The sequence below is a fragment of the Glycine soja genome, chromosome 17, assembly GCF_004193775.1.
Source record: "Glycine soja cultivar W05 chromosome 17, ASM419377v2, whole genome shotgun sequence".
Taxonomy (NCBI): domain Eukaryota; kingdom Viridiplantae; phylum Streptophyta; class Magnoliopsida; order Fabales; family Fabaceae; genus Glycine; species Glycine soja.
In genome coordinates, this window is record NC_041018.1 from 41688187 (window position 1) to 41714519 (window position 26333).

At 34.6% G+C, this 26333-nt stretch overlaps 3 protein-coding genes across 4 annotated transcripts; 1 reads left to right on the plus strand and 2 right to left on the minus strand.

The window, feature by feature from the left end:
- Positions 1–769: 769 nt before the first annotated feature.
- Positions 770–9540, minus strand: LOC114393598 (vacuolar protein sorting-associated protein 35B-like). 2 transcript variants are annotated; one of them, XM_028354951.1, is made up of 22 exons: positions 9369–9540; positions 9194–9290; positions 8968–9091; positions 8675–8863; positions 8288–8381; positions 8028–8084; positions 7845–7934; positions 7624–7746; positions 5897–5971; positions 5770–5829; positions 4987–5106; positions 4651–4890; positions 4513–4578; positions 4224–4313; positions 4046–4135; positions 3401–3490; positions 3093–3161; positions 2646–2726; positions 2445–2552; positions 1862–1965; positions 1433–1546; positions 770–1353 (listed from the first exon to the last, which is right to left on the minus strand). In XM_028354951.1, exons 1-22 carry the CDS (start codon positions 9459–9461, stop codon positions 1131–1133), a joined length of 2397 nt encoding a protein of 798 aa, XP_028210752.1. In that variant the 5' UTR covers positions 9462–9540; the 3' UTR covers positions 770–1130. The 2 variants fall into 2 exon arrangements, with proteins under 2 accessions (XP_028210752.1, XP_028210753.1); XM_028354952.1 differs by lacking the exons at positions 2445–2552; positions 2646–2726.
- Positions 9541–10192: 652 nt separating this feature from the next.
- On the minus strand, positions 10193–13304 carry LOC114394245 (kinesin-related protein 12-like). Its single transcript, XM_028355918.1, has 3 exons — positions 12990–13304; positions 11724–12129; positions 10193–11633 (listed from the first exon to the last, which is right to left on the minus strand). Exons 1-3 carry the CDS (start codon positions 13059–13061, stop codon positions 10432–10434), a joined length of 1680 nt encoding a protein of 559 aa, XP_028211719.1. The 5' UTR covers positions 13062–13304; the 3' UTR covers positions 10193–10431.
- A 4251-nt stretch (positions 13305–17555) lies between these two features.
- LOC114391773 (protein FREE1-like) lies at positions 17556–25184 on the plus strand (the record flags this gene model as incomplete). Its single annotated transcript, XM_028352722.1, has 10 exons — positions 17556–17876; positions 19574–19660; positions 19803–19898; positions 21330–21461; positions 23457–23522; positions 23603–23713; positions 24010–24099; positions 24247–24353; positions 24489–24559; positions 24652–25184. Coding segments are annotated over 9 exons (1017 nt in total), but the record flags the coding sequence as incomplete, so codon positions are not given.
- Between the last annotated feature and the right edge of the window lie 1149 nt (positions 25185–26333).

Below are 26333 nucleotides of genomic sequence, written 5' to 3' on the forward strand. Positions count from 1 at the left end.
AACCAAACACTACCTAATTCTTGTACTTTACTTTTTTTCTTTTTTATTGGGGCAGGGGGTTGGTTGGTTGAAATTGTTTGATGTACACGTAAATACTTGTTCACTCTTGAAGGGAGAAGAATCAACAAAGTTGATTGGTGCTTCTTCCCAAAAGCAGCAGAGTTATGTTGTGCAACACTTTTTTAACATTTATAAGTTGAGTGTTTCAGGTCGTTAGCGTGGACTTGCATGTGTTACTGTGATAACCAAATGTAAAAGACGTCTTTGATACTGCCGTTAAAGGGGTTCTTCAACCACCAAAGGAAAAAGCAACAAAAAGAAGGCACAAGAGGCAAAGAGCCTGTTCAATCCTTGTGATTCCTATGCGAGTATAACTAACTGGCGCAAGCCTATTTCTTGTTTTCTGTCAGCAATTGACGAGAAGTACTACCTGCCTATGTGAATGTGATCGCATTTAGAGCCCTAAATTCTTATTTCATCCGTGATTTTTGTGGGTTTTGCATGTTCTAAGTTACCAGAATTGTCTCAAAATTGAAGGATGTGACCAATGGATAGAACATCTAATAGTTGAGTGGATGAGCTCTTGCGGTGCCATAGAAACCATGATTAGGAAATATAAAATGCAATTTCAGGAAGGAATGGACACCTCAAGCTTTTATGAATGTGGAAATATCCAATTTATATGGCTTTAATGAAACATTAAATGCAAATACCAATCGTGCTTTATAATGATCTTGACGCCACTGCAAACATGTAAATGCAAGAGTAATGGACATTCAATTCATGCAGTTTTAATTAAACTGCACATGCTAATTGTGCATTAAGAGTGATGCTATATACTTTATCCTCCTACTAATCTTCCCAATAAAAGAACTAAATGAAAATGTAAGTACATTTAATATCTTGCAGTATAAAATACATTCAATTATTTCTTCATTTAGCAAGTAGAAGAATTTGTAGGAAGATTATTCACTTCTAAATGAACTTGATGCCACTGCAAACACTTTATAATGCACAAGTAGTGAACACTGATAAACCTTTTTTTATTTTGTTTTTCAAGATGAAGATGAACACTCACAACAACATGTTTGGCTTTTCATACAACTTCCCATTTGGGCGTCCTGGATATGTTAGGCAGGGATTGAGACATTGATGGGATCATATTTTTCACCCAGTATACCACCCTTCTGTTTTTGGAATTGGATGTACCTCAATGTGCTGGTAAAAAAGGCATCCGAAGCTGGAAGAGCTGAAGCAGAGTCACTCTGCATCTCGGTCGTGATCAATTCTATAAGCCCTTGGATAGTAGAACTAGTGATCTGAGGGTTTCCTTTCTCAAAATAGTAAATGTACCTGAAACTCACTCTCATCCGTAAGTAAGAAAATCATGAAGATAGTATAACAAGTAGTTTTATAGCAAAAGGTGACCAACTTGTTCAGTATTTCAACAAAGAGCGTCACTGGACCACTGCTACCCCTTGCTGCATTGGCCATTTGTTGAGCAGCATTTGCAATCCTTAAAGCACGCTTAAGGCAAAGCAATACCCTGTAATCAAACAGTCAACAGCCCCACTCCAAGAGAATGAAACAGAAAAGACGAAAGATGACAATTAGAAGACTCTTCAGCATACAGTAAAGTTCTACCCCAAATTAATTTAAGCAATTCTAAACATGTGTATCAATTATGCAGAGCGATAATTACATTTGACAAAACATGATGCAGAAGCATAAATACTTCATGAAACTTGATTCCATATTGTGGAAAGGAGATCATTATTTCAGAAAACATAAGAAGAGGCAAAGATGCATGAAACCGATCAAATCATCCTAATTAAACCAATTTGAGTATTTACCAGCATACCTTTCTCCATCTTTAATACCATCTTGATCATCAACCCAAAAGAGATGAGAGCATGCATAAACTGCTCGGCACTGATCAGGTTTCTTCAAAAGCTTTGCTGAATACTGTGGAAAGATAGATCATCATGTTAGGCTTGGCATGAATACATAGAAAGAGATTAATAACATTTGCCACCATCCATTTGTCTAATGGTCTTGAGAAAACTCATCACATGGCAGGCGTATGTAGAATTTTTTAACTAAGTTGGAAAGGCGGGGATGGAACAAAATAGAAAGAAAGGGATGACATGGACACTGGACTAGTTGTCTTCCCCAATCCTCCCATGTATGAGTGATTAGTGAAGGGGAATGGAAAAGGAAAGGTTTATTAATTGTAACATTTCAACCTAATCCTTATTTACTATTTTGAGTACCTTAGGAGCAGAAGTTGAATGATTGCCCTGGTATTCCCTTTCCCTAAAAAATATTTTAAACCTCCAAGTAATAGGGATTATTCCATTCCCATCATCACCCCTCATCCAAACAGACTCTTAAAAGGAAAAGGATAAGGGTGAAAAAATGGAAAACAAGTAACAGTACTATACCCCTGTGGCCTTGTGTGTTAATGTATCCCTGTTCTCAATGCCAAAGACATTCATTCTCTGAAGAGACCCAATAATTAAATGTATTGCGGTTACTTGGGCTTTGGAGTCCTAAAACCATTATAAACAGAGACAGATTAGTAAAGGCCATTTCTTAGTCATGTTAAGAAAATGTTAAAGTGAACTGTTTTTATTAATAATTACCGCAATTTCTTCTTCATATAATACAAATGCCTGAGTGAAAAATTCATAAGCAACAGGCTCAAGGTCACAGTCATTAGCAGCCTGATATTAATAATAAAAGTGAGAAAAAAAATCACTGAAACACTTGTGAAAAATCAGAGATTTGTCATAATCAAGATAAAGAGTCTCAACAATGTCAGGAAAATATTAAAATTCATAGTTGTATGACTATAGCCAAGTCCAGTGTGAGCATAGCCCTTAAAAACCATTTCGCAATTCAGACTAAACCTTCAATTTAATGGGGGGAAAATGCCCTTTAAATATATTTGGGTGGCAGAGAGTAAATTTGCAGGCCACAACTTCATTTGAAAATCCCCCCTTCAGGGTCTTCTCAGAGTTGTTTGGAAATATAGGGAGAAACAAAGGCAAAACCAATTAGGTCATTCAAGTTTGCAGAGTGAAGCATACCTCAGCACATTGCAGATACAGTCTCAGGGCCAGTTCAGGAGATGATACAGAAGAAAGAGCTTCAATTATCTGTAACAAAATAACTATTATTTGTCCATCACATGATGGTAACAATATGGTGCATAGAGCATTGCATAAATATCATAAATGACATGATAATTAATATATGCTACACAGTAATCAGACAAAATTATTCCTTGATAGTTTAATAAAAAAATATTTTAGAGTTGTACACTTGTACTAATTAAGAGAGACAATTATTCTCCTCCAGACCTCCACTCCACTAAGATTATAAATTTTCAAATCACCTCATTTAAAAGCTGAAATATTTTTTTTGGTGTTGTAGGAACTTCTTCTCCCACTATATCTCCATCCTGCCCTTGCAACCGCCTGATCAACTGCAGCAAAATATGATTCAAGAAGGCAAAAAAGAAAGAGTTGTTCATTCTGACATATCAATCTCAAGTCTCAATAAGTAAACCCCCAATTACAGTTTCATACAATTTAAGTAAATATTTTCAGACCTTGTTGTCCCAGCTATCAAGTATTCAATTGGAAGTAGGAAACTCTTGGGATTTTTATAAATCTAATGGGTAATAATATGCATCACCATTAAAGCCACCACAAGGTTGCAAAGTAATATGAGGCTTAACCATTAAATCATAAATATAAGACCTCACGATCTAAAGTTTAAGTTACTGCCACTGTACAATTATTGTAAGCATTTGTTGTTTCACATATATACTTAGTCTCAAATCTCTGGTGTGCATGGTTCATAGGATCCTAGTATAACCATCAGTGGCTTTATTATGGAATATAGACCTGACAAGACCAGGCAAGTCCATTCATATAATTTTCAAACCACCATCATATAGAATTCAACTCAAGAAGCATGTTAAAGATAGTGGAGATAAAAACATTGAAAGAATATCATCGTCAAGAAAGAAAGATACCCTTAGTGCAGAAAATATCAGGGAAGGAACTGTAAAAGGTAAGCGCCTTGGTCCTCCACTCATAATATGCTTCTTTACGGTACATATTATCTGAAGGTCAATGAGTCGTGTTATATGAAGCACTTAATGGAGAAACACCAGTGCAATTCAATTTGACCATGAACACACTTATCGTTACCTTAAACATTTCCTCTGGTTCATCATTATGAAGCATGTGTATGAGGCGAGCGACAGAATTTTGCTCCTCATTGAAATCTTCTTCATCAACCTGTGTACAAGATGGAAAAATATTTAAATTGGTCTGATCTTGAGCAAATATTATATTTATGTAGGGAATAATAATAGATTATTTATTGCTTTGACATATAAAGAAATGTTGAATATATCAATTAAAAAATAACAGGTCACATAGAACAATTGTATCCTTATAAACAAAATCCCAAGATAATAACAAAACTCAGGCACACCTCATCCACAGTTGTTCCATCCAAGTCCATTATAAGCCCTTTGATTAGTTCAAATAAAACTTCAACCTACAAAGGCATATTGAACACTGTTACATAGAGATAAAGTTGTTATGTTGAGCCATAAGCAAAGTAACATACCTTATCGGCAGTAGAGATGCAAGTGTTATTCTTCATAATGCTTTGGATAATAACCATGGCCATAACTTTATTTGTTTCATGATCAAGATGATACATTACACGAGGATAATTGGAAAGTGTCAGGGCAGTCACAATATCATTGTATTTATCAAGTGGAGCACTTAAAAGTGCAACAACTTGCTTTGTTGCTCTATTGTCATCAAGCTTTGGTTTTCCAGAAAGCTTCTTGACACATGAACCCTGCACAAATTCCAGAAACGATGCAGCTAAGCTAAAATGCAATTCTTGTCCATACCACATCTCATAAAGAGGCTGTGATGTTTGAAAGTAACATACCAGTACTTGGTCCACATAATCAAGTCGATCCGGATGAACACGGAGAGTAAATGTAAGAAGAGAAACATGCAAAGCTATTGCTCCCACGATAGGCATGTCGTCAACTTGTGCTTCTATCACCTGCAACCAAATGCAGGTTATATGGTCTTCAATTGCAGCTCCATAGTCCATACAATAAGGTATAACTAGTATTTAGTAGGCACAAAGAAGGGATAATGGGATATCACTCCTTTCTTTCTCTGTACTTTTCTTCCTATCAAATCAAATGACTATAATCAATATTTGGTTTTTCTCGTAGAAGGTTGAAAAGGACTTTTCCTTTTACACAGAAGATCAACTACCAAGTAAAGGCCGTTGGATCCACAAAGAAAATTTTAAAATATGCACAAAAAAATAAATCAATATGGCCTTGTTATATGGCCTCAGATTTATAAGTTACACCTAGCAGCCTAGCACAACCATGAAGATCAACCTTTAATTCAAAATACTTTTAACAGTGCACTTCCAACTTGTACAACTTCTGACATATGAATTCATAAAAAAATTAAAACAAGGACAAGAAAGGCTAGTACAGAAATCCATACTAAAAGAATGGATAGAGGTGTCACTAAATGTACTAAATTATCAAAGGGAAAATATTTATCATGAAGGGGTAACAACCTTTGGACAACATCATCACATTTAGTCTGTTCATTGTCCATAACTTTATCAGGACATCCTTTTCTGTAGTTCTCCTAAAATAAGTATGAGTAAAAGTTCCAAACTGAAGGAAATCTGGCTTACCCTGCCAATTGCTGTGCTTAATTTGGTAAATGCTTCCACTTGCAGAAATTCGGGCAATACCTGAGGCAGAATGATATCAACAACACGTGGAAGCTTAATTTTTTTTCAAAAGGTGCATAAGACTTACTTCAGTACTAGAAGCAGCATAATTTGACAACCTGTCCATTAACTGTGATAACACTGTCTTGATGTCTACTGTTGGCTGCAAATAAATCAAGTCAGTCATAGACGAGATAAAAATGGCTTTCAGCTTTAAGAAAATCAGAGATAAATAGAACAGAATTGATCTATGAGAAGCTTTTCTGTTGCTTCACTCTTCACTTAGAATAGAATCCCACATATATTCTAAAAGAAAGTCACATGGGTGAACCACTGCCATCCAGTAAATTCCTTGATCATCCATGCAAGGAAACCTACCACCAGCCAGATACAATTAAGAAACAAAAAATAAACTAGGTTGTGTTTGGATGGAGAATTTTAAATTTTCAGAAATCAAAATACAGAAAATCAAATTTTGTCATTTTAATTTTCTTCATTTGAAAAATGATGTATTTGGGTGACTAGAAGTGAAATTGAAATTCCCTCCATCAAAAAGATTAGAATCTGCACCGACATTATCATTCTTCGTATACCCATCCATTATTGTTGTCCATGACCCTCATCTCTCTCAAGCATCTCATCAAACAGTTTAAATCAACATCCATATCAATAACAATGATTGGTTAATAACAAGGTCAACCCAAATAATCATCAAAAATGACAATGACAATGATGATAAGTAAATAATTTTACAGCTTCCATATCTGGACTAGGAATGTTGTCAAATGATTGGTGGACATAGCAAATGTCTGATGATTCATTGACCGTGTGAATTAATAGCTTGAAGCCAGAATCTATGATAGTTGAGATAAGTACAAAATGAAACGATGTGCATTGAAGGATGATAGAGAGATGGAGAAAGAGACAATTCATCTTGTACTGAGTCAGGTAACAATGGAGATTGAAGATCAAATGCACAAACTCAGAATAAATTGTGGGGGGTGGGGGACTAGGAAAATACATATCAATTTCAATTTTAGATATGGAGCTGTTAGAACATATGCTGCATACGAAAAGGCACAGAGGTGAAGCGACCACAATGAAGCTTAAAGAAGTATGAAAGAAAGAAGAAAGTTTTTTTTTAACAACTAAAAAATTATATTAATTTAGAAAGAACACGTGATAGATGCCACAAGCAGTGCCATCTTATAAACGTGTTTGCATAGTTACAAGACAATTAAAATAGAGTGTAGTCCGTTCTTGATGAATTTATTAAAATTCACTTCAATAGGCAGAATTTCAAAATCCCTGCTTCATACTTAATCAAAATGCTTTAGAGATTTTAAATTCACTAGTTTAGTATCCAATCATAATATTTTAATTTATTAGTCTTAAAAATTTCATTGACTCCTAAAATCTCTTTATTTGAAATTTAAATACACTCTAAGTATGTCCAATTGTCCACATGTGATTAATCATATCATGTGCAGTTTATTTATGCACCAAACTGAAGGTGTTATCAAAATCTAATAGAATAGGTCAGTAGTCACCATTCCAAATAGCCTAAATTCATGAGCAATCAAATGTATGATCAACAATTCGTAAGTCATGGAGCTTCACATACTATTTAACCTTAGCAGGGGAAATTATAGTCTATATCTCATTGAAACTTGTAAAACAAAACCCTTAAGAAGGGTTCAATATAATACAACAAAGTTAAAATCACAAGTACATTAGGCCTCTACAAGGTTGACCAGTCACCACTAGTATTCCAAGCACAAAAAAGATCATCTATTTCCAATCTACTTTACCCACCTGCAATTGAGGGCAAGCACCTAACAAAGTCTCAAGTGTCTGCAAATGGTACTCATCGGGAAAAACCTGGATTATGCACTCCATAAGATAAAATTGGGCAAGCTCATCTTTACAATTGACAACCTGTTCAAGCCAATTTAAACAGCTGAGAGACAGTATAACATCAAGGGTTACAATAAGAGAAAAACTATATTTTGGGGAGAAAATGTACTTTATTAGACCTGCTCTAAGACACTAGGAAGGACGGTGTCTTTGTACATCTCAAGGTCCACGCCCTCTATCTGACTCAGAACATGTAGATTTTTCCCTACCTAATAATTTCAGAAAAGGAAATCACATAACTTATCTATCAAAATGTGTAACACATTGCTTCATCAGGAGATAGTATCATATTTTTATATTACAAGATCACGAAGCTCGTTCCTTTCTTTTTCCCTCTTCTCCCTTATCCGAGCAGGTCCCTGCAGACCAGAATGGGCAATTGAAGGCCTCAGCTCAGGATCACCAAAGATTAAGCATGACTCACAAGCACCATAACACCTGCATGGCCAGAAATCATGTCCTCATGATTTATTTTTACCACTATGGCTATGGCATGCAAGTACTGTGGTGCTATGCATCTCATAAAATAAGATTAGAAAAGAGTTAAAGGAGTTGAACAAACCTGATGCTGCAACTGCAACCGAACCCAAAGCTTATTCATTTCTGTGAAATTCTGTAGAACAAATTCTACTGCATCCATCACACTATTAGATTCCCTGAAGGACAACAGAGGCACCTTTCAATCTCCATTATTTTAATTCTTGTCCACCCAGACCAAACATAATACAAAAATATAATTTTCCAAATTGAAAATTGAAACCAAATACACACCAGAATTAAATTCAAAAAGGAAAAAACTATTTTTTAGTTACTTTCTAATTACCACCTACTATTAAATTAAAGAACAATTGTAGGAGAATGTAACAACATTACTCCAAATTAAAATGATAAGATGCACAAGACATTCAAAAACATTAATTCATCACCAACCAAATAATAATAACCTTACCCCTCTTCATATTCATAGCCAATATCAAGCAACTTATCTTTACTGACTTGAGAAAGGTAACTCCTCAAAAATAGACCACGAATTGGATGTTGAACAGAGCGACACATCTCCACTAGATCTTTAAGAACATCCTTTACCGGAGCATCCTTGCATCTGAGGTAAACGGATCCTACCGTGCAAAGGAGATACCTGGCAGTAAATTAAGTTCAAATCATAAGCAGGAACGTTGGCATTTGATAAGCAACAATAAAATAAAAAAAGTTGCAAAAATTTTGAGAGAAAAAAACACTCACAGTCTAGGCAATATATTTCCAGCGTGCTGAACAAGCTCGTAGAGATCAACTATGGAAACGCCGTGTCTGCTTTCGTCTTTGAAGAAAATCTCCAGCCTCCGAAGCTCATCAAAGGCTCTCATATCTGAATTGAATAAGGGAATAACGCCGAATCGAAATGAATAATAATTGAAGTGAGAGAGCTTAGAAGTTGGAATTGGAAAAAGTGGTATTTATTATTACTTACAGAGTTGGTAGTATTTGTGAGGTGAGAGCCTGGAAGTTCGAAGCTCGGATAGCATCTGCGCGGAGTATTTGAGAGCGTCTCTGAGATTGTTATCGTCCTGCGAGAGAGAGAGAATCGCGAAGAATTGAGAAATTAGGGTAAGGAAGTACTGCGGTGAATAGTGAAGAGTACCAACCAGTGCGCGATGCATGAAGAATGCGTTGTGCTGAATGCCGGCGATCCCCTCGGCGAGCCATTTCTCTTCGTCCTCGAATCCCTGTGCTATCATTGCTCTTCCAATTGCCTCAGATCGCACCTCGGCTACAGTAGTTGAATTGAATCGCGCCTGAAGATGAATTGACAAATTGAAAAATAAACTGTAATTTTTTGTTACCAAATTTAATTTAGATTTCAATTTTCTCTTGATTTTTTTGTTTGAATTAATTTTTAGTTAGTTCTTTTAGATATTTTTTACACTCAGCTAATATGAATGATAACTCAATTGATTTTTTTTTGCATTAAAAAAATTTTAATTGACCTTTATAATAGTAGTACGGTACTTTTTTTTTAGATCAGTAGTACGGTACCTAATTAATTAGTATTAGTGTAAAAATTTATACATTTACTAAACCATTGTTTTAAAGCTTACCATCCCATGTCAAAATCTCCGTTAAAAATAGTAACGCTTTTAATCCTTAATAATGTTGATGACCTAAATTATACTAGAAACTACAGCCTTTACCACAATAATACTGTCCATAGATCAAATGACTTTGTAAATTGTATTTTATGACTACATTGCATTTGCTTGGGGTAAACATTTTTATATGCACATCGCCATAAGCATGGGAAACATGTTTCATTAACTATCTAACCTCATCAAATACTTCATACTATTTAAATTTCCCGGAGGCACGTTAAATTAAATTAAATATTTTTTTTCAATGTTACTTGTATGGTTCCATTTGCCCACAACCCATTTCAGTGAAGTGAATGATTTTTTAATATAATCGTAAGCACTTCCTAAAAAACTATTTAGTATTTATATGTATGTACATTCTACAAATGCTATTAACGTCCGATATGGAAGACAAAAAAATTACATGAATCATGTTTGGAAGATATAACGAAATCTTTTTGCCCATATGCCATGTAATTGTTTTTCTCTCAAAAAAGCAATAAGCACCGGTTCTCAGTTAGAACACAGCTCGCGGCTACTTTCAAAGCTACCACCTATTGACAAAAAAAATCCAAAAGAATCAAAATGGAACTGCGTATGGCAACGCGTATATTTCGACCTCAGGCAAGTATTGTGCACGAGGCCACATAGAATTTGAAAGCTGAAAGACATCAGAATCAAACTTCTGTTTCTTTGAGACGGGCCTTGCCTCTGTCGGTTCCGAACTAAATAACCAATCTTCATCTACTGAGTCCAATGCATCATACGTTAGTGGAGGAATCTGTAACAAAGACTTGTACAAAGATCCCACTTTTTGAATTCCATCATCAACTGCAGTATCTATGACATCAGCAACTGCATTATCTGTGACCATAGCATCTCCATGAACCCAATTATGCAACGCTTTGCAATGTTTAGAATCAGAGTTTCCAGTAACACATTTGGGCTCTGTAATCTTGACACTTTTCAACTGACGATCACTTCCAAGTGTATTTTTGGTGACCACAGCATCTCCATGAACTGAATTCTGCTTCAATTTGCAGTTTCTAGAATCAGAATTTCCAAGAACCCGTTTCAGCTCTGTAATCCTGAGACATTGATCACTTCCAATGGGATTTTTAGTGACCATAGCATCTCCATGAACTAAATTCTGCTTCGCTTGACCATGTCTAGAATCAGCCCTTCCACGAACCTGTTTGGGCTCTGTAATCATTAGACGTTGTTGTGACTGACGATCACTTACAAGAGTATTCTTAGTGACCACAGCATCTCCATGAGCTGAATTCAGCATCGCTTTGCCATGTCTTAAATCAGAGTTTCCAAGAACCCGTTTGGGCTCTGTAATCATTAGACGTTGTTGTGACTGACGATCACTTACAAGAGTATTCTTAGTGACCACAGCATCTCCATGAACTGAATTCAGCATCGCTTTGACATGTCTAGAATCAGAGTTTCCAATAACCCGTTTGGGCTCTGTAATCATCAGACGTTGTTGTGACTGACGATCACTTACAAGATTATTCTTAGTGACCACAGCATCTCCATGAACTGAATTCAGCATAGCTTTGCCATGTCTAGAATCAGAGTTTCCAAGAACCCGTTTTGGCTCTGTAATCCTGAGACATTGTGACTGAGGATCACTTGCAAGGGTAGTTTTAGTGAAGGAATCTGCAATTGCCCCCACACTTCCAGAAGAAGACCCCAATTGTAATTTAGATTTGGATTTCGTTTCTTCAGGTTCTCTATGCTTCCTCAAAGGAAGTCGAATTTTAATAGCAGGTCCTGTTTCACAGAAAGACCAAATTAGATTTATACAAGTTAACCCAAATTCGACAACATACAATAAAATGACCAGCTTCAAAGCTTCCTCACCATGATCATGAGTTAATTGTGGGGAGCTCCTTTTTCTCTTGCTGCTTTGAGTACTGTCAGACAAACAGCAAGGCTCCACAGAAGTAACAGGTTGGTCAAATTCCTCTGTAATCCCACTCCTCTCAAGTTGTTCATTCTCACAGTCTTCACCCTTTTGCAACTTCCCATCTGCTTTGGTTTCCTTCAATTTGCTGATGAGCTTGAACTTTTTGCCATCATCAGTGCCATGAGAGGTTGTTGCTGTTCCTTCTTTAAGTTTAATTTCTTTCTCCTCTTTCCTTCTCTCTTTCTTTTCCTTCTTCTCCTTTTTCTTCTCTTTCTTTTCCATTTTCTTCTCTTTCTTCTCCCTCTTCTTCTCCCTCTTCTCCTTCCGGTCCTTCTCTGCTTTCTCCATCTCCTCTCGGAGCTTTAGAGCACCAGAATAACATTTTCAAATAGAGGATAGGGAAGAAGTCCAAAGAAACAAACATGCTATGCAAGCATTTCAATCTTGCTTCACCATGCAATTCAAGAACAAGAACTAATTCATATCTCTTTACGAATCTTTTGGTAGTCAAGAACAATCTTTTCAACAATTGTAAGAACAATAATTATTCATATTTCATTTAATATCTCTTAAATTTATAAGACAGTAGCAATCACCATGCCACACAATAGTAAAAAAGCTCAGAGTTACTTCTACAAATGGAATGAGAATCGAAGATTACCCAATCACCCACTAATCTAGATGCCCGAGTTTCATATGATCTCACATCTTTATACCTCAGATTATAACCTACTGTAATCACAACATGCAGTGATCTTTATACAAAAAACCGATCCAAGATTTGAATTCACCATTTAAATAACAGAGACTATTAGTTTTAGAAAAAGCGTTTCGATTTTTTGGCAATTATAATCACATAGGTGAAAAAGACCCACTAAATATTAAAAACAATTGTTAGCGATAGGAAAGAACCGCATGCATTTTAAAATCCTTATAAAAAAACGAAACCCTTTTCTCGGTCTCACCAAATAACATCTGTTTACTAATTACCCAAAAGAAAACCCTAAACAATTTATAGGTTTTCAGTAAAAGACTCGGGAGCAACAGATCTATGCTCACAACAAGGCCAAATCTCGGCTCTAGGGTTCGATCAAAACACATCTAAACGGTAGCGTTTGGTCCTATTTTAACCTAATCGCAAAAGGGGTGGCAGATTTATGCAAGAAACAACATGCAGAGAGAGTTGCGCACGAACGCAAAATCGAAACGGCTCAACAAACCTTAATCGATTCGATCAAGGCGTCGCCACGTGCCCTATACCCAGGAGGGGGGAAAGGGAAGCAACGAGACATCTTCGATTGATTATCCGAAAAAATATAAAACGTTCGGTTCGTTCTTTTCTGGGTCCTCAAATCGCCCGGCTACGGAAGCGAATCGAGAAGCGAAAAAGGTCCGATTTGGGAGAAAGGGGGGGAAAGAAAACCTAGGATCGAAGGCTTCTACTCTTCTCTGGCTGGCGGCTATGGCCAATGGGGCTCCACAGAAAAAAAAATTGAAACCCTAAGATCTGAATCGCCTCAGCCAAATAAGATGAATGAAAGGAGCCAAGGATTGTATTTATAGCCAGGGAAACCGACTTCAAGCTACCACACGGTTTCGTGATGTCTACGCGGCCACGCGTATTGCTGCTTTTACGATATTGCCCTCGCCACAATATCAATTCCAATGATTTTCAAATTAATCACTTATCGTTTGCTGAATACTATCAAATAATATAAACAAATAATTAGCTTAAAAAACAAATAATTAAGAGATAATTTATATATTATCATAAAGGTAAATGATCATATGAAAAAATTAAACATATGATAATACAAAAATTACTGTATTTCATCCTAAATATATATTTTTTTTTAATTTTATTTGTCTATTTTTATAAGATTTTTTAAAATTTATTTTTATATTAATTATTTTTTACAAAAATATCCTTAGTTATTTTATAATAAGGAGTGCATTGAATTAAGATTTTAAAATATTATTTTCCTATAAAAAAAAGTCTTGCAAATTTTAAAAGATTATGTAAAATTTTTATGACTTATTAATTTTTCTTAAAAGATTCTTATGATTAAAATTTTGTAGTTTGAATTTTAATGAAATTATATTATAAAAATTTAGAAGATTTAAAATAATTTTTTAAGTTTATAAGATTTGAAAGAACATTTTAAGTTTATAAGATTTGAAAGAATTTCAGCATCGTCCCTCTTGTCAAGTCTTCATTACGACTCTATCAATATGAAAGCTCCATCAAGTACCTCTCACTTTTCCATGATACATCAACATCCATCCTCACTTCTACCTTAAAAGAATTCGACTTTTCAGTTAAATTTCATTAGTTGATAATACTGAACATGAAAATGAGTTATTTGTTGGTTCAATTAAAAGCCAAAAAATTATGTATTGTACATGAATTTTTTTATTAGGGAATAAAGAGAAATTTTATTAAAACATGTGAGTATAAGAAATACCCTCTTAGGCTATGTTCGACAAAACTAATTGGAAGTTGAAAAATTAGTTGGTAGTTTAATTAAAATAGCTAAAAAGTATAAAATGAGAGAAAAATAATAAAATCATGATTTATTTTGAAAAAAGATAACATGAAAAATAATTAAATATTATTACACATTGATAATTATGAGATTTGGGTTTAATTGATAATCAATTTTGACTAAGAATGATTAGAATTCTTCTACTTTATTGTTATTTTTAATGGAATAATGAAGATTTTAATATCATTTTAATTTTTAACCAGCAGGAGTCAAAAGAAAGAATATTGCAAGTGCTTTAAAGAAAAATTGATGCAAAAGAAGTCTCGAAGAAAAAGTTAAAGATTATGATAGCTCATTTTGTAACGTCCTGGAATTTTGATGATTGAAAATAAATGTTTGATATTTTTCTTGTGTTATTTGATTACTTGATTAATTTGGATGAGTTAAGGTATTGTGTGAATTAGTCATGTGCTATCTATTTGATGTGGATGTTGAGTTATGTGAACTTTTATTAACTTAGATTGAAATTATGATATTTCAAGTTTTACTTCAACCTGTTCCACTAAAACTGCAATTATGAATTCATTAACCGTTATATCGCTTTAAAATTTGGATTGTAGGCTTGCAACCCAATTTTGCACATTCTGTCTGACCGTTGGGATTTACAATGTAACATCTTGAGTATGAGATATGATATTTTAACGGAAGCAGTAAAATTTTAGCTGGATCAGCTCACCTAAGCGAGCCAAATTTCGCTTGGGTGAGTCTTGCAAGCTACAAATATGTCCAGTAGTGTAAAATAGTCATTTACTTCTCCTTCTCTTCCCCTAAAACCTCCCCCAACACCCCCAACCTCCTCCTCCACCACTAGTGACCGCCACGAACCGCCTTTGCTTGCCGTCGGACCACCACACGAAAAAGAATAGTTTAATTGGAGCAGAATCTTCAAAACTCAACTCGAAGATTCAATAGAGAACAAAGGAAAGACACACCGAGACTCGGAAATCTCTATTGAATACACTCAAAGCCTGAGTATCTCTAATAGGGAAAATCCCCCCTCTAAAGTCATTCTCCTCTCCTCTTCCTTTATACATCCCTTTTCTTCTTATATCCTCATCAACCCCTAAAGTGTAAAGTCTTTCATGGTAATGAGAGGCTAAACTCCATTGTTGAGAGCTTGGCACTCTTTATGCAGGGAACCAAAGATAAAGTATTATAATATATCGGGTGAAAACTGGGATAACATTAGATAAAGAAAAATTATTAACATTGCATCACATAGTTTTGGTATGCTAGGCCCCAACACATTTACATTTTGAATTCATCATTTGCATTTAAATCATTGTTTATTTTTCTTGTTTTTTTTCCTTTTACTTTCCCTTTTAATTTCTCACTTACAATTCTTGTGGACTCAACACTCAGACTTCTATTTTATTTTACTACTTGTGACAAATTGGTACATTTGTCAACAAGTTAACACACATATTTGTTTTTGTATTATTTGTAGCATACATATTGCTATTCCCCACATCACAACATTTTTCTCGTCTCATTGAGCCTTGTTCAACATGTATAACTTTGATCAAATCTATTACACAATAAATCATTATTTTAAGACCAGTTTGGACGAGGAATCAACACTATGGCCGGTTTGAGTTCAATATCATATCAAACATGTTACTGACCATGTGTTGATTTCATTAAACCAGTCAAAACCTCTAAAAAATTGGATTAACTTGGTATGAACCAATTTGAGTGAACCAAATAAATTGGATTTTATCCCTTTTCAAAATTACGTCCTTTATGTAATAAGATACAAGAATTTTCTTGATACATATATGCACATTAGCTAGAGCTCGACATGTGGGTAAGTCCGTCCCACAAAGCCTGCATTATTAACAGACTCATTTTTTGAGTTCGCACCCACCTTGCATAGTTCAAGGACTTAATAGACCAACCCGTGTTTGACAAAATAAATAAATAAATAAATTTTAAAATGTAAATTTTGATCTGTTTTAAATAATTTTAAAAACTAACTATGAATTGTTTAATAAAAGAATTATTTGCCTAAAATGGTAACATAATTTGCATCTTAAGCTACCTAAAAAACATTTTTTATATTATGTTTACTTAATCTATGCTAAATCAAAATATTATATCATCATTCACCAAACGTTGAACCATATAAAAAGTACTTAAATTTTTTACTTTATTTTGTTTGCACCTTATTTATTAGTATTATATTTTTTATATTAAAATGTAAAAGGCTCACGAGGCTCGTGGATAAAACTTGTTCAACCCACATGTTAAGCAAGACCGGCTAAAAAACCCACAATTTAAACATACTCAAGTTATCAAGGTCCATATATTGTATGAGGTGTAGGTTTCATAGGTGGTGCCTGAGCTCAAGTCTCTTTGTCAAACTCTAACAATAGGTAGTTATCTTGGTATGATTGCATACTTATGTTTGAAGGTTCAAAACACTTTTTTATAAATGTGATGCCAAAAAGGAGATAACGTTAACTTTGAGGGAAGTCTATAAATACTGGAACTTTTTCTTTTCAATTAGGTGATCTCATAAAACTACATATCAAATTAGGTTTTTTTGGAAAATTATTAATCTAATTTTAACTTATCGATTGTAATTATAACCGATGGATAAATGATTTTTTTTATAACAGATAAATAAATGATTTTTTTATCAGTTATAATCACGGTTAATGTAGAAAGTCAATTTTTTATGTCAATTATAATTTCAAGTATTGTCAAAAATTAAAATCATCAATTTTAATAAAATAGTTTTTGAAACCACTTGATTTAACATATAATTTTATAAAAACACCTAATTTGATAAAAATAAGTGCGACATAATAGAGCCGAGCAAGACACTACAAGAATGTGATTCGGAGACTAGTGTTTAGTGGCGTCTGGATCCTCTCCATTTTAAGGAGAACCGAACATCTCCATTTCCTGTTTTAAAAACAATGATGACAGGTGGATTGATTTTTTTAATGGGTGAAATTTAACATCACCTTATTACTTTTTTTTGTGGGTTTTTCTGAAACTATATGGATTATTTTTTTTTCTATGCCGGAGATAAAAAAAAAATAGATTTATTAAGGCTAAAATCATAATTAAATTCCTTAATTTTTTTTTATTTCATATAATTAGGACCTTAAAATGGAAGTGAAGATAAAATTTTGACACTTGATAAAGTAAAGTCAACCCTTAAACTAGCAAAGAGAACACCTTTCTCCTTACTCCTCGTCCGAACCTCTCACTACTTCTTCAGTCCTTTAATTCAACCCTCTCACCGACACCAACATCAACCTCTGTTCCTTCAATCCTACGATCACCATCAAGCGGCTCCACTTTACCCTCCTCCTCCCAATCCACCACGTTTACGGAGAGAGAGTGCTTGCCTACTATGGCGGGAAGGTGGAACCGTACGGGGCCATCGGTGGTGGTGGTGCTCCTCCCCCTGCGACGGCGACGAACAAGGTTGTTAAAGCGGTGCCGAAGGTGGACGCCGAGGGAGACGCGAAGAGCGGAGTGCAGAAGTTTCGGGTGAAGCTGTTGGCGGAAAGTGGTGGTCAAAGCATTATTGATGTTCTCTGTCAGGTATGTATGAAGTATGAACATAGTAATAGCATTTATATTTTATTGTGCTGCTAGTTTTGGCTTAAATTGGACTTGCATGTTGGTTGACAGTAAATTAGTAGTAGTAATGCTCCTAATTAGATGAGTAATAATTAATAATCTTCCTAACACTTTATGGGAGAGGTCTTGCTTTTTATCAATGTACTGATTTATTGAATGATGGAAAGATTCAGTACATCAGCATGAACAGCTTTAGTAATCGGATGAGGGAATTCCTCGATCCAGAACTGTTAACATTCTGACCCTCTCATCAGCAATTTGAAACCAGTGCAGCAGCCAATCTTTGAGAGAGTTAACATTCTGATTCAGCCTTATGGGAAAGGTCTTGTTAAAATGGAAATGATAATTATAAAATGTAGAATTCAAAATTTTTTTGATAAATTTATTTTTAATAAATTGGAGGATGTTGTAGTGTAGGAGGGTTAAAATTGTTTCCAGTTTTAAGATTTATCTTGAAAATATTTCCTATAACACAATCAAACACATTTTCTCCATCATGTCCTATTTTTAATGAAGATGAAAATAGAAAATGAGGAAACCAAACCGGGGTCTTTATATATTTTTTGGTGTACAACGAGGACAACAAGATTTGAATCTAGTTACTTGGCCATAATATATTCTCACTTGTTTTCTAGAGGGAGTATTATGGCTCGCAACAACTTTGGATTTAGTCATATGGAACATCATCCTCGGTTCTATACTGTATTAGGCTAGCCACTCTAAATGCCATGATTGACAATGTCTATTTAACAGTTTACTAGAAGAATATGAATATGGCTTCTCATAAGTATTGGGAACAACTCTTGTTCTTCGAATTTTTTAGGGGTAGGGGCAGGTTATAACTTAGAAGTGGAAGGTTTATTCTAAATTTCTAAAGATTAAATCCAGACAATAATGTTCCTCTTTTTCCAATTGGTAAAAGTTAATCAAACAAACATGAAGCCATTACATTATGAAAAGAAAGAAGAAAAAAATATTGACATAGATGCAACAAGAGTAATTGCAGAATTTATTTAGAAGATAAAAGTTATTTGTTGAAACATAAACACACATGCAGAGGCACCCTTCAGAACTGAATATTGCAAACACACAAGGCAATACCAAACATAAATGACAAACATCCACTCCCGAAAGGTTTAGCTTCTAACAGGAAAATAATACTTCAACACACCTTTGGATATGGTAGTGTTTGGTAGAGTGGAATGGAAAGAAATGAAACCGAGAAAAATAATTTGAATTAAAATAGTGTGGGGGAGGTGTGGGACCCACACTAATTTTTGAAATTTTACCTTCCTTTCCTTGCTACTTCCATTGCTCCAAACAGGGGGCAAAAGAGAGATAAGAAGAGAGAAGAAATAACTATATGTGTGTGTGCTTGACACTTTGATGGTTAGTAAGGATGATCAATTTTATTTTTCATTTATTGCTAAAAGCTTTCACCTGGGATAAAGCTTATGTTGTTGTTGTTGTATACGTGTATTACTATTGCATCCAGAGTCAGAATTCCATAGGTACGCAAGAACCTACCTTTTCTGGGAATCTCTATTCCGAAGGGATTTAGCATAATTTTTTATATGCATTCATTAAACTATTTTCTGTTTTTCACTACCATGGTGGTTGATCTGAATTAGTGATTTTGTCAATGCTAATTCTTTCAGATCGGTTTGGATGGAATTCGTATGTTGGATCCAAATACTAGTCGAACATTGAGAATATATCCACTTGAGAACATAACAAGATGTGATGTAAGCTTGTTTATTTACTTTGTGAAATTTTGAATAGATATTTTGAAATTAATTTGTAGTCAATCTCAATATAATGTTTTCTAATTGATTTATGGCTTTATGCATGAAATTCGATTCAATTACCTTTGCATTTTGGTCGAAGAGCTCAGTGGATGTTGAGCCAGGACGAATAAGATTGCTGTCCAATAGATATACTACCAACACACTTTTGGATACAGTTAATGCTGCTACCATACAGGTATACAGAGAAATTCATCTTTCCTGTATGCTAGTATATTTATTTTGCTGATGAATTAGATTATTAGACTGGGAATTTGTAAATATCTGCTGGACGACGCTGGTTTTGTTTCAAGTTACCAGGGGACAGGCTTTGATTTTAGTTACTTGCTTTGTGTAAATTATGATCAGTGTACATTCTAGGTCTTTTTTATTTTTTATTTTTTACCCATGACATTTAGTATTACCATTTGATGATATTTGTTGTATTTGGTGCCACTTACCTGCCTCAACTTTTTCTCCCTAATTGGCCTCATCATTTGTTCTTTATCAAAAGGTTAAAGATTTCAAGCACCAACTCTGAAGATATGCGCTGCCTCTTTGTTTCCTTTTTTCTTTTTATAATGTATTTACTGTGTTGTTTCTAACATCTACCCTAATACTCTATAAATTGCTGCTTTTTGCTTTGCATCAAAATATGACCTGTCCTTTGAATTAAAGCATAATGCAGGTTTAGGCCTGGGAATTATCAATGAACATGAGTTTGATTAAGATCCAAACAACTCTCTTGATAATTTTGATTATATGTAATTTTTAAAAAATATCATGTCGAACCTTTTTATTTTGCCAATGGCCTTCTAATTGTGCTTTTTGGCTGTTGACAGTACTGGCAAATAGTATTTGTGTCCCAATCCCAAATCCACAGCAGTACCAGATTACCAGCAAGTGTTTGTTGTAGAATTTGTGTATTTTACTTTTAAGTTTTAACATGTAGTGCATGCAGAAGTTCAATGCCATCCTCTTATTTCTGTATTAGTTCTAATAGTTTAGTAGTTGTATAGAATAAATTGTTATACACAAGATGAAATATGGGGTTAATAACATTGGTTCATACACCATAAAACTGACAAATTCAAATGTTTTATACCTTGTCTCTTGTACGACATCTAATTCATTACTTCCTATTTTTTTTTTATTGTTAAATGTTAGTTTGTTAGTTTTGTCAGAAATGTCAGTTGGAGGATTCGAACTCGCGACCTCTCCCCCCTCCCTTCACCCTTCCCCAACCACTGGGCCAACCTTATATCTCCTTCATCACTTCCTATTGATATTGTTCCTGGCCATTTCCTAATTTATAAATCCCTTGCAAAAAATTTCTAGTTAATATCTTCTAGTCTTTTTCTCTTGGTCCATGGACTTATCAAGTTGGACTATCAAATCATTTCTACTATGTCTCTTGCAATGATATAAAACTCATCGCGTCTATTGACATTGTTCCTAGCTAGTTCTTTATTATTTTCAATCCTATATAAAGATATTCCAGTTTGAATCTTGTTCTCTTTGGATCCTTGGTTACATATACTTCTCAAGTTCTTTATAATCATTTTTCAATGTTGGGGGTGGGGGTGGGGGGTAATATATGTCATGATATTCTCTTGTTTTCTCGATGCAGTTCAAGGAAATGGGTGGAAGCAGGAGGCCTTCCGAATCATTGAGAACAAACGAACAGCCTACAGAAAAAAAGAGAGGATTTGGTGATTGGATGAATTTGATTAAACCTGCCGATGAAGAGAAGGATCATTGGGTAACATTAGATGCAAATTATGTTTTCTTTTGCTTTTTTCTGAACCCCATACCAGATTTGGCTCCTTTAAAGTGAATGGGCACTATAAAGGATAAAATGCAGAGATATAACTGTTGATTGAAAAAACAATGCTTGAAATTATGATAAAATACATGCACATATAAAATAAACTATGAAATTTTTAAAATATACTCCATTGATTTTCCAATCAACAGTGATAATTTCACACCTTACCTTCAGAAGTGCATCCCTTGTTTTAAAGGAGCCAAATTCCCTCTTACCCTTCCCCTAAAATGGCTTGTAGGGCTTTAGCAGAATATTTTTGGTTGAACTATTTATTTAATTACTAGGATTCAATGTTATTATATATTGCTGCTTGGTTATGATTGTTGGGACAAGGGTGTATTGCTGTTGCCATTATTTTTACAACAAGAAAAACAACCAAGCCTTTCTCACTACATGAGGTCAGCTAGATGAATCAAATGATGTCATAATATTTTATCGTAAATTATGGCTATGATCAAACTATTGACCCAAAAAATCTTCTTAATGGTTTCACCCATACTTTTTTTCATGATCTTCCTTTGTCTCTAGTGTTTGGGCTACCCTCCATAGAGCTGTTCCAAAATTCTTTTATATCTAATATGTTTACTCATCCAACACAGCATTCTCCTTTTTGCTACCTTGAGCTTATTCCGTTGTTGGCTTTTTAATGCCCAATGTTTAGTCTCATACAATATTGCAGGTTTTTTAACTGTGATAAAGTTTTTAAGCTTGAGTGATACTTTTTAGTCATAGATAACACCTGAAGCACTCCTCCAATTCATCTACCTGCTTGAATCCTGTGGTTTACATCTTCCTCAATTTCTCTGCCGTTCTGTATGAAGGGCCCTAAATACTTAAACTCTGTTACTTGTATTAAAGTATGTTCTCGGGACTTTTACTTTTAAGCTAGGCTTGTTGTTCTTCATGCTAAACTTACATTCCATGTACTTGGTGTTACTTTTACTTAAGCAAAATCCACGAGTTTTCAAAGCTTGTCCCCATTTCTCCAATTCCCATTTATTTCCTCACTTGATTCTTCAACTTGAACTATATCGTCTTATAAAAAGCATGCATCATAGCACTGCCTCTTGGATGTGCTCAGTTAGCAAGCCTAAGACCAAAATAAAGAGGTAAGGACTCAAAGCTGACCCTTGACCCAGCCCTATGGTTGTTGGAAAATTTTAAATTTGTTGTGACCCAATCTTGTGTTCTCACCATATTCATGCCTCCCTTATACATATCCTTGATTGCTCAAGTATTGCACATAGGAACTCTGGCCTTCCACAAAATCTGACACCGTTTTCCCTCATCAATTTAATTTTTAGGCTAAAATGCATTTTTTGTCCCCCTATTTTTTCAAATATGTGATTTTAGTCCCCCTACATTTTAATTGAGACATTTCATCCCTCACTTTTAAAAAATTCGCGATTTTAGTCCTCCGTTTTATAATTGAGCATTTTGTCCCCCACTTTTAAAAAAGCCACAATTTTAATCCTTGTAGCCAATTTCAAACATTGATCTATGCATTCTGTAAAGGTTGAATGACACGTGTCTATTTATTATCCACATGACAAATGTTTTTTTTAATTATTTAATTGCTAACAAACTTAATTTATTAAAAAAAATAATTAAAAAGTACATAGTTAAGTCTGGAATTGAAAAGGGGACTAAAATCACAGATTTTTAAAAAGTGTGGGATGAAATGTCTCAATTAAAAAATAGGGGGACTAAAATTGCGGATTTAGAAAAATGGGAGGACGAAAATTGCATTTTAGCCTAACTTTTACAATGCTAATGTGTTTGTTACACTTATAACCCTTGGAAAGTGCAAATTGTCTAAATGTAACTTGATCTTAATGAAAATGAAAGCTACATCAACTTAAACTACACTCAGTTTTCATTTTTGCTTGTACTCAATTGGAGTTCTTATGAGGTTCAATTTATGCATAGGTCCCAGATGAAGCAGTCTTAAAATGTACAGCATGCGGAGTAGATTTTGGGGCTTTTCTTCGCAGAGTTGATCTCCTGTTTCTTTTAATTATGTTTTATATTGTGTGGTTTGGGTGCTAATGTTTGATCATCTATGCTTTGGACAGCATCACTGTAGGAACTGTGGGGATATTTTTTGTGACAAATGCACACGTGGTAGAATTGCTCTTACTTCTGATGAGGATGCTCTGCAAGTACGAGTTTGTGATCGATGCATGGTATGTGTAGTGCTTGTTCACTTCCCTCTTCATCCCCTCCCCATCCCATCAACTGATGCATGATTTATGTTGCCTTTGCAATTTCTGAGATTTAGTGCCTCTTGATGGAAATTTCAATTCATGTTTTTTTGTCCTTCTTGAATGGGTCTTTTATCCCCTGTTTCTCTCCATTTTTCAATTGCACTAGTGTAGTCAATGTTAGAAACTGTGGAAGCTATGTTGCTATGCATTATATTTTCAAACATTGTTTATGGGCATTGCAAAATGTGGAATGTTATACTCCGTTTTCTGTTTAGGCTGAAGTGACTCTAAGGCTGAGTAATGCTAAAGAGTCATCAAGTAAACCTGTATTGCAGAGTCATGAGGATCTTGCAAAGAAACTTCAGGTAAATAATTGTGGCATGGCGTAATGTTTGATAGTGTTATTTTTATTAGCTATTGAAGGTTTTAATTTGCTTTAGTTACGTGGTTAAACATACATTTGTGAGCAAGTGTCCATCAGATGGTGATTTATTTTGTAGAATTTTGGGTAGGATGAGCTAGAAAGGAATAGAAGGATATCAGGTACCTATTATAATCGGAGTCCAAATCTGGAGCCTGGGTTGCAAAACTTGCTGTATAGTTTGGATGAATTGTCAAAGTAGGTGACACAAAATTTTAGCGAGAATCTTTTATGTGGGTGATTTAGTTAGAGTTGCAGGATTATATATATATTTAAGATAATTAAGATGGAAAATGATGTTCGTGGCTCATTAAGTGGCGGCATTGTTCACAGGCTCTAAGTCTGATGGATCTGGAAGACGAATGAAAGAAGTTGCATGTCCTATTTGCACTGTCCATCTTCAGGTTGGAAATCCGTTGATTAACTTTGCAGGAATCTCTCCTCACTTCACTCCGACACGCATCATAATGAAGGGCTTTTTGTGGAATTGTTGCAGGTGCAGGTACCAACCTCTGGTTCAGAGACCATCGAGTGTGGAGTTTGTCAGCACCCTTTTCTTGTGACTGCTCGTTGAGTTGAGATGACACTGATACAGATGAAGGTGTCTATCCAAGGGTTTCATGTTCGATTATTTTACTGTTCTATCTCTTGCACGTGAATAATAGATGCACTTATTTATCTTGCTTTCTTTTTGGGGTCTTAGTTTGGGGTGTACATGATTACCTTTTCTAGTCCTCTTGAAAAGCTGTTTCAATTTGTATAAAGTAGTTGCCGAACATATATGTATAGCCGTGTCAATTTCACTGTAATTTGTAAGTTCACTGGTTTGAAACGATATAGTAGCTCTGTCAATATTTTCGAGGATCAGTAATTTTAACTGTTTGAAAGGTCTCAACCGATTTGCAACTATAGTGATTGCAATCACATGTCTTGTATGATGGATTAGCCGAATTTAAATAGTCGTACTATCAATGCACAATATTAGAACAGTATTTTCGAAACATAATGAAATTCTTAATTCATGTTTTTGAATTTTGATGCCTGATGGGGTCGCAGCATTTTGAAATAGCTACAAACGACTGGATTAGTTTTAAAGAAGCTTCACAACTACAATACTACATCGCATTGTTGGTCTTGACTCATGAGCTAATCTTTAGTCGTGGATGTATTTGTTTGCTCCACAAAACAATGACTTGAAATTTTAATAGGGAAAGTATATCTATTTGTTGTAACTTGTAACATTCTACTGGCAGGAAATGAAATGCATTTGTGGTTGCTTTATGCTTTTCGTATGTCCTTTGAACACATAGCCAGCTCTAAAAAGGGAATACTCAGATGCAAGTTCACAAGTCATTTATTGATTATTAAGGCTTTCAGCACTAATTAAAAAAACTAAAGATACTCGGTTCCCATGGCTTTCTGAACCCGAGAGATTCAAAAGAAGCTAGCTCAATATGTGAATATGGATGGTGGTTTTCTCTGCTGTCGCAATTTCACCATCCGAGCCACAGCTCTCGAGAGTTGAGGATAACCATCCAATTACAAGTTTCTGTGAATGATAGCTGATTAAGCATTGCTTTGTCCCCACACAAAACCACTGTAGCTCTATTTACTTTGTATGTCGAAATTCGTAATATTCTAATATTGTTTTATTTCAATGCTACGTTGAAAATGGATCTGGATTGCTTGCCGTTAGGTTTCACTTTTTCTTTTCTTTTATTGATTTGTAAAGACTGAAAAATAAAATTGAGGGTTGAGATTCAAGTTTCTTTCTCTCTATCTGATGACAAAGAATCCTCTTCCCTTGAAAATCACTTATGATAAGCTTTCTTGAAAGTACTTGCCGGCTAATAAATTTAGTTTTAGGATTTAACTTTGTTTTTTTTTTTTTTTACAAAAGAACTTAACTTATTCTTACCTTAATGGTATGTTTTGTTTAGAAGAAAAAAAAAATACTAGTAACGTATTCTTCAACACTCTTCTAATAAACACATATTTTATTGTTGATTAAAAATTATTAAAAATTATAAAATTAAGACGTAAGAGAGACTCCTTAAATAAATAAAAAATGAGACCCTTAATATTGTATTTTCTAATAAATTATAATCAATACTAGAATATATAAAAAAACGTGTTAGTATTTCTCTTAGGGAAAAAAAGAATGTTAATAATACATTC

What these genes read in the sequence shown, in the direction of transcription:
- LOC114393598 (XM_028354951.1), bottom strand. Translation starts at nt 9,461, where the DNA reads ATGATAGCACAGGGATTCGAGGACGAAGAGAAATGGCTCGCCGAGGGG. An exon ending in TCACAAATACTACCAACTCT is followed by an intron (nt 9,092 to 9,193) that starts GTAAGTAATAAT and finishes TATTCAATTCAG; the next exon opens with ATATGAGAGCCTTTGATGAG. An exon ending in ATGGAACAACTGTGGATGAG is followed by an intron (nt 4,314 to 4,512) that starts GTGTGCCTGAGT and finishes TCTTGTACACAG; the next exon opens with GTTGATGAAGAAGATTTCAA.
- LOC114394245 (XM_028355918.1), bottom strand. Translation starts at nt 13,061, where the DNA reads ATGTCTCGTTGCTTCCCTTTCCCCCCTCCTGGGTATAGGGCACGTGGC. An exon ending in CCTTGATCGAATCGATTAAG is followed by an intron (nt 12,130 to 12,989) that starts GTTTGTTGAGCC and finishes GGTGCTCTAAAG; the next exon opens with CTCCGAGAGGAGATGGAGAA. An exon ending in ACAATTAACTCATGATCATG is followed by an intron (nt 11,634 to 11,723) that starts GTGAGGAAGCTT and finishes TCTGTGAAACAG; the next exon opens with GACCTGCTATTAAAATTCGA.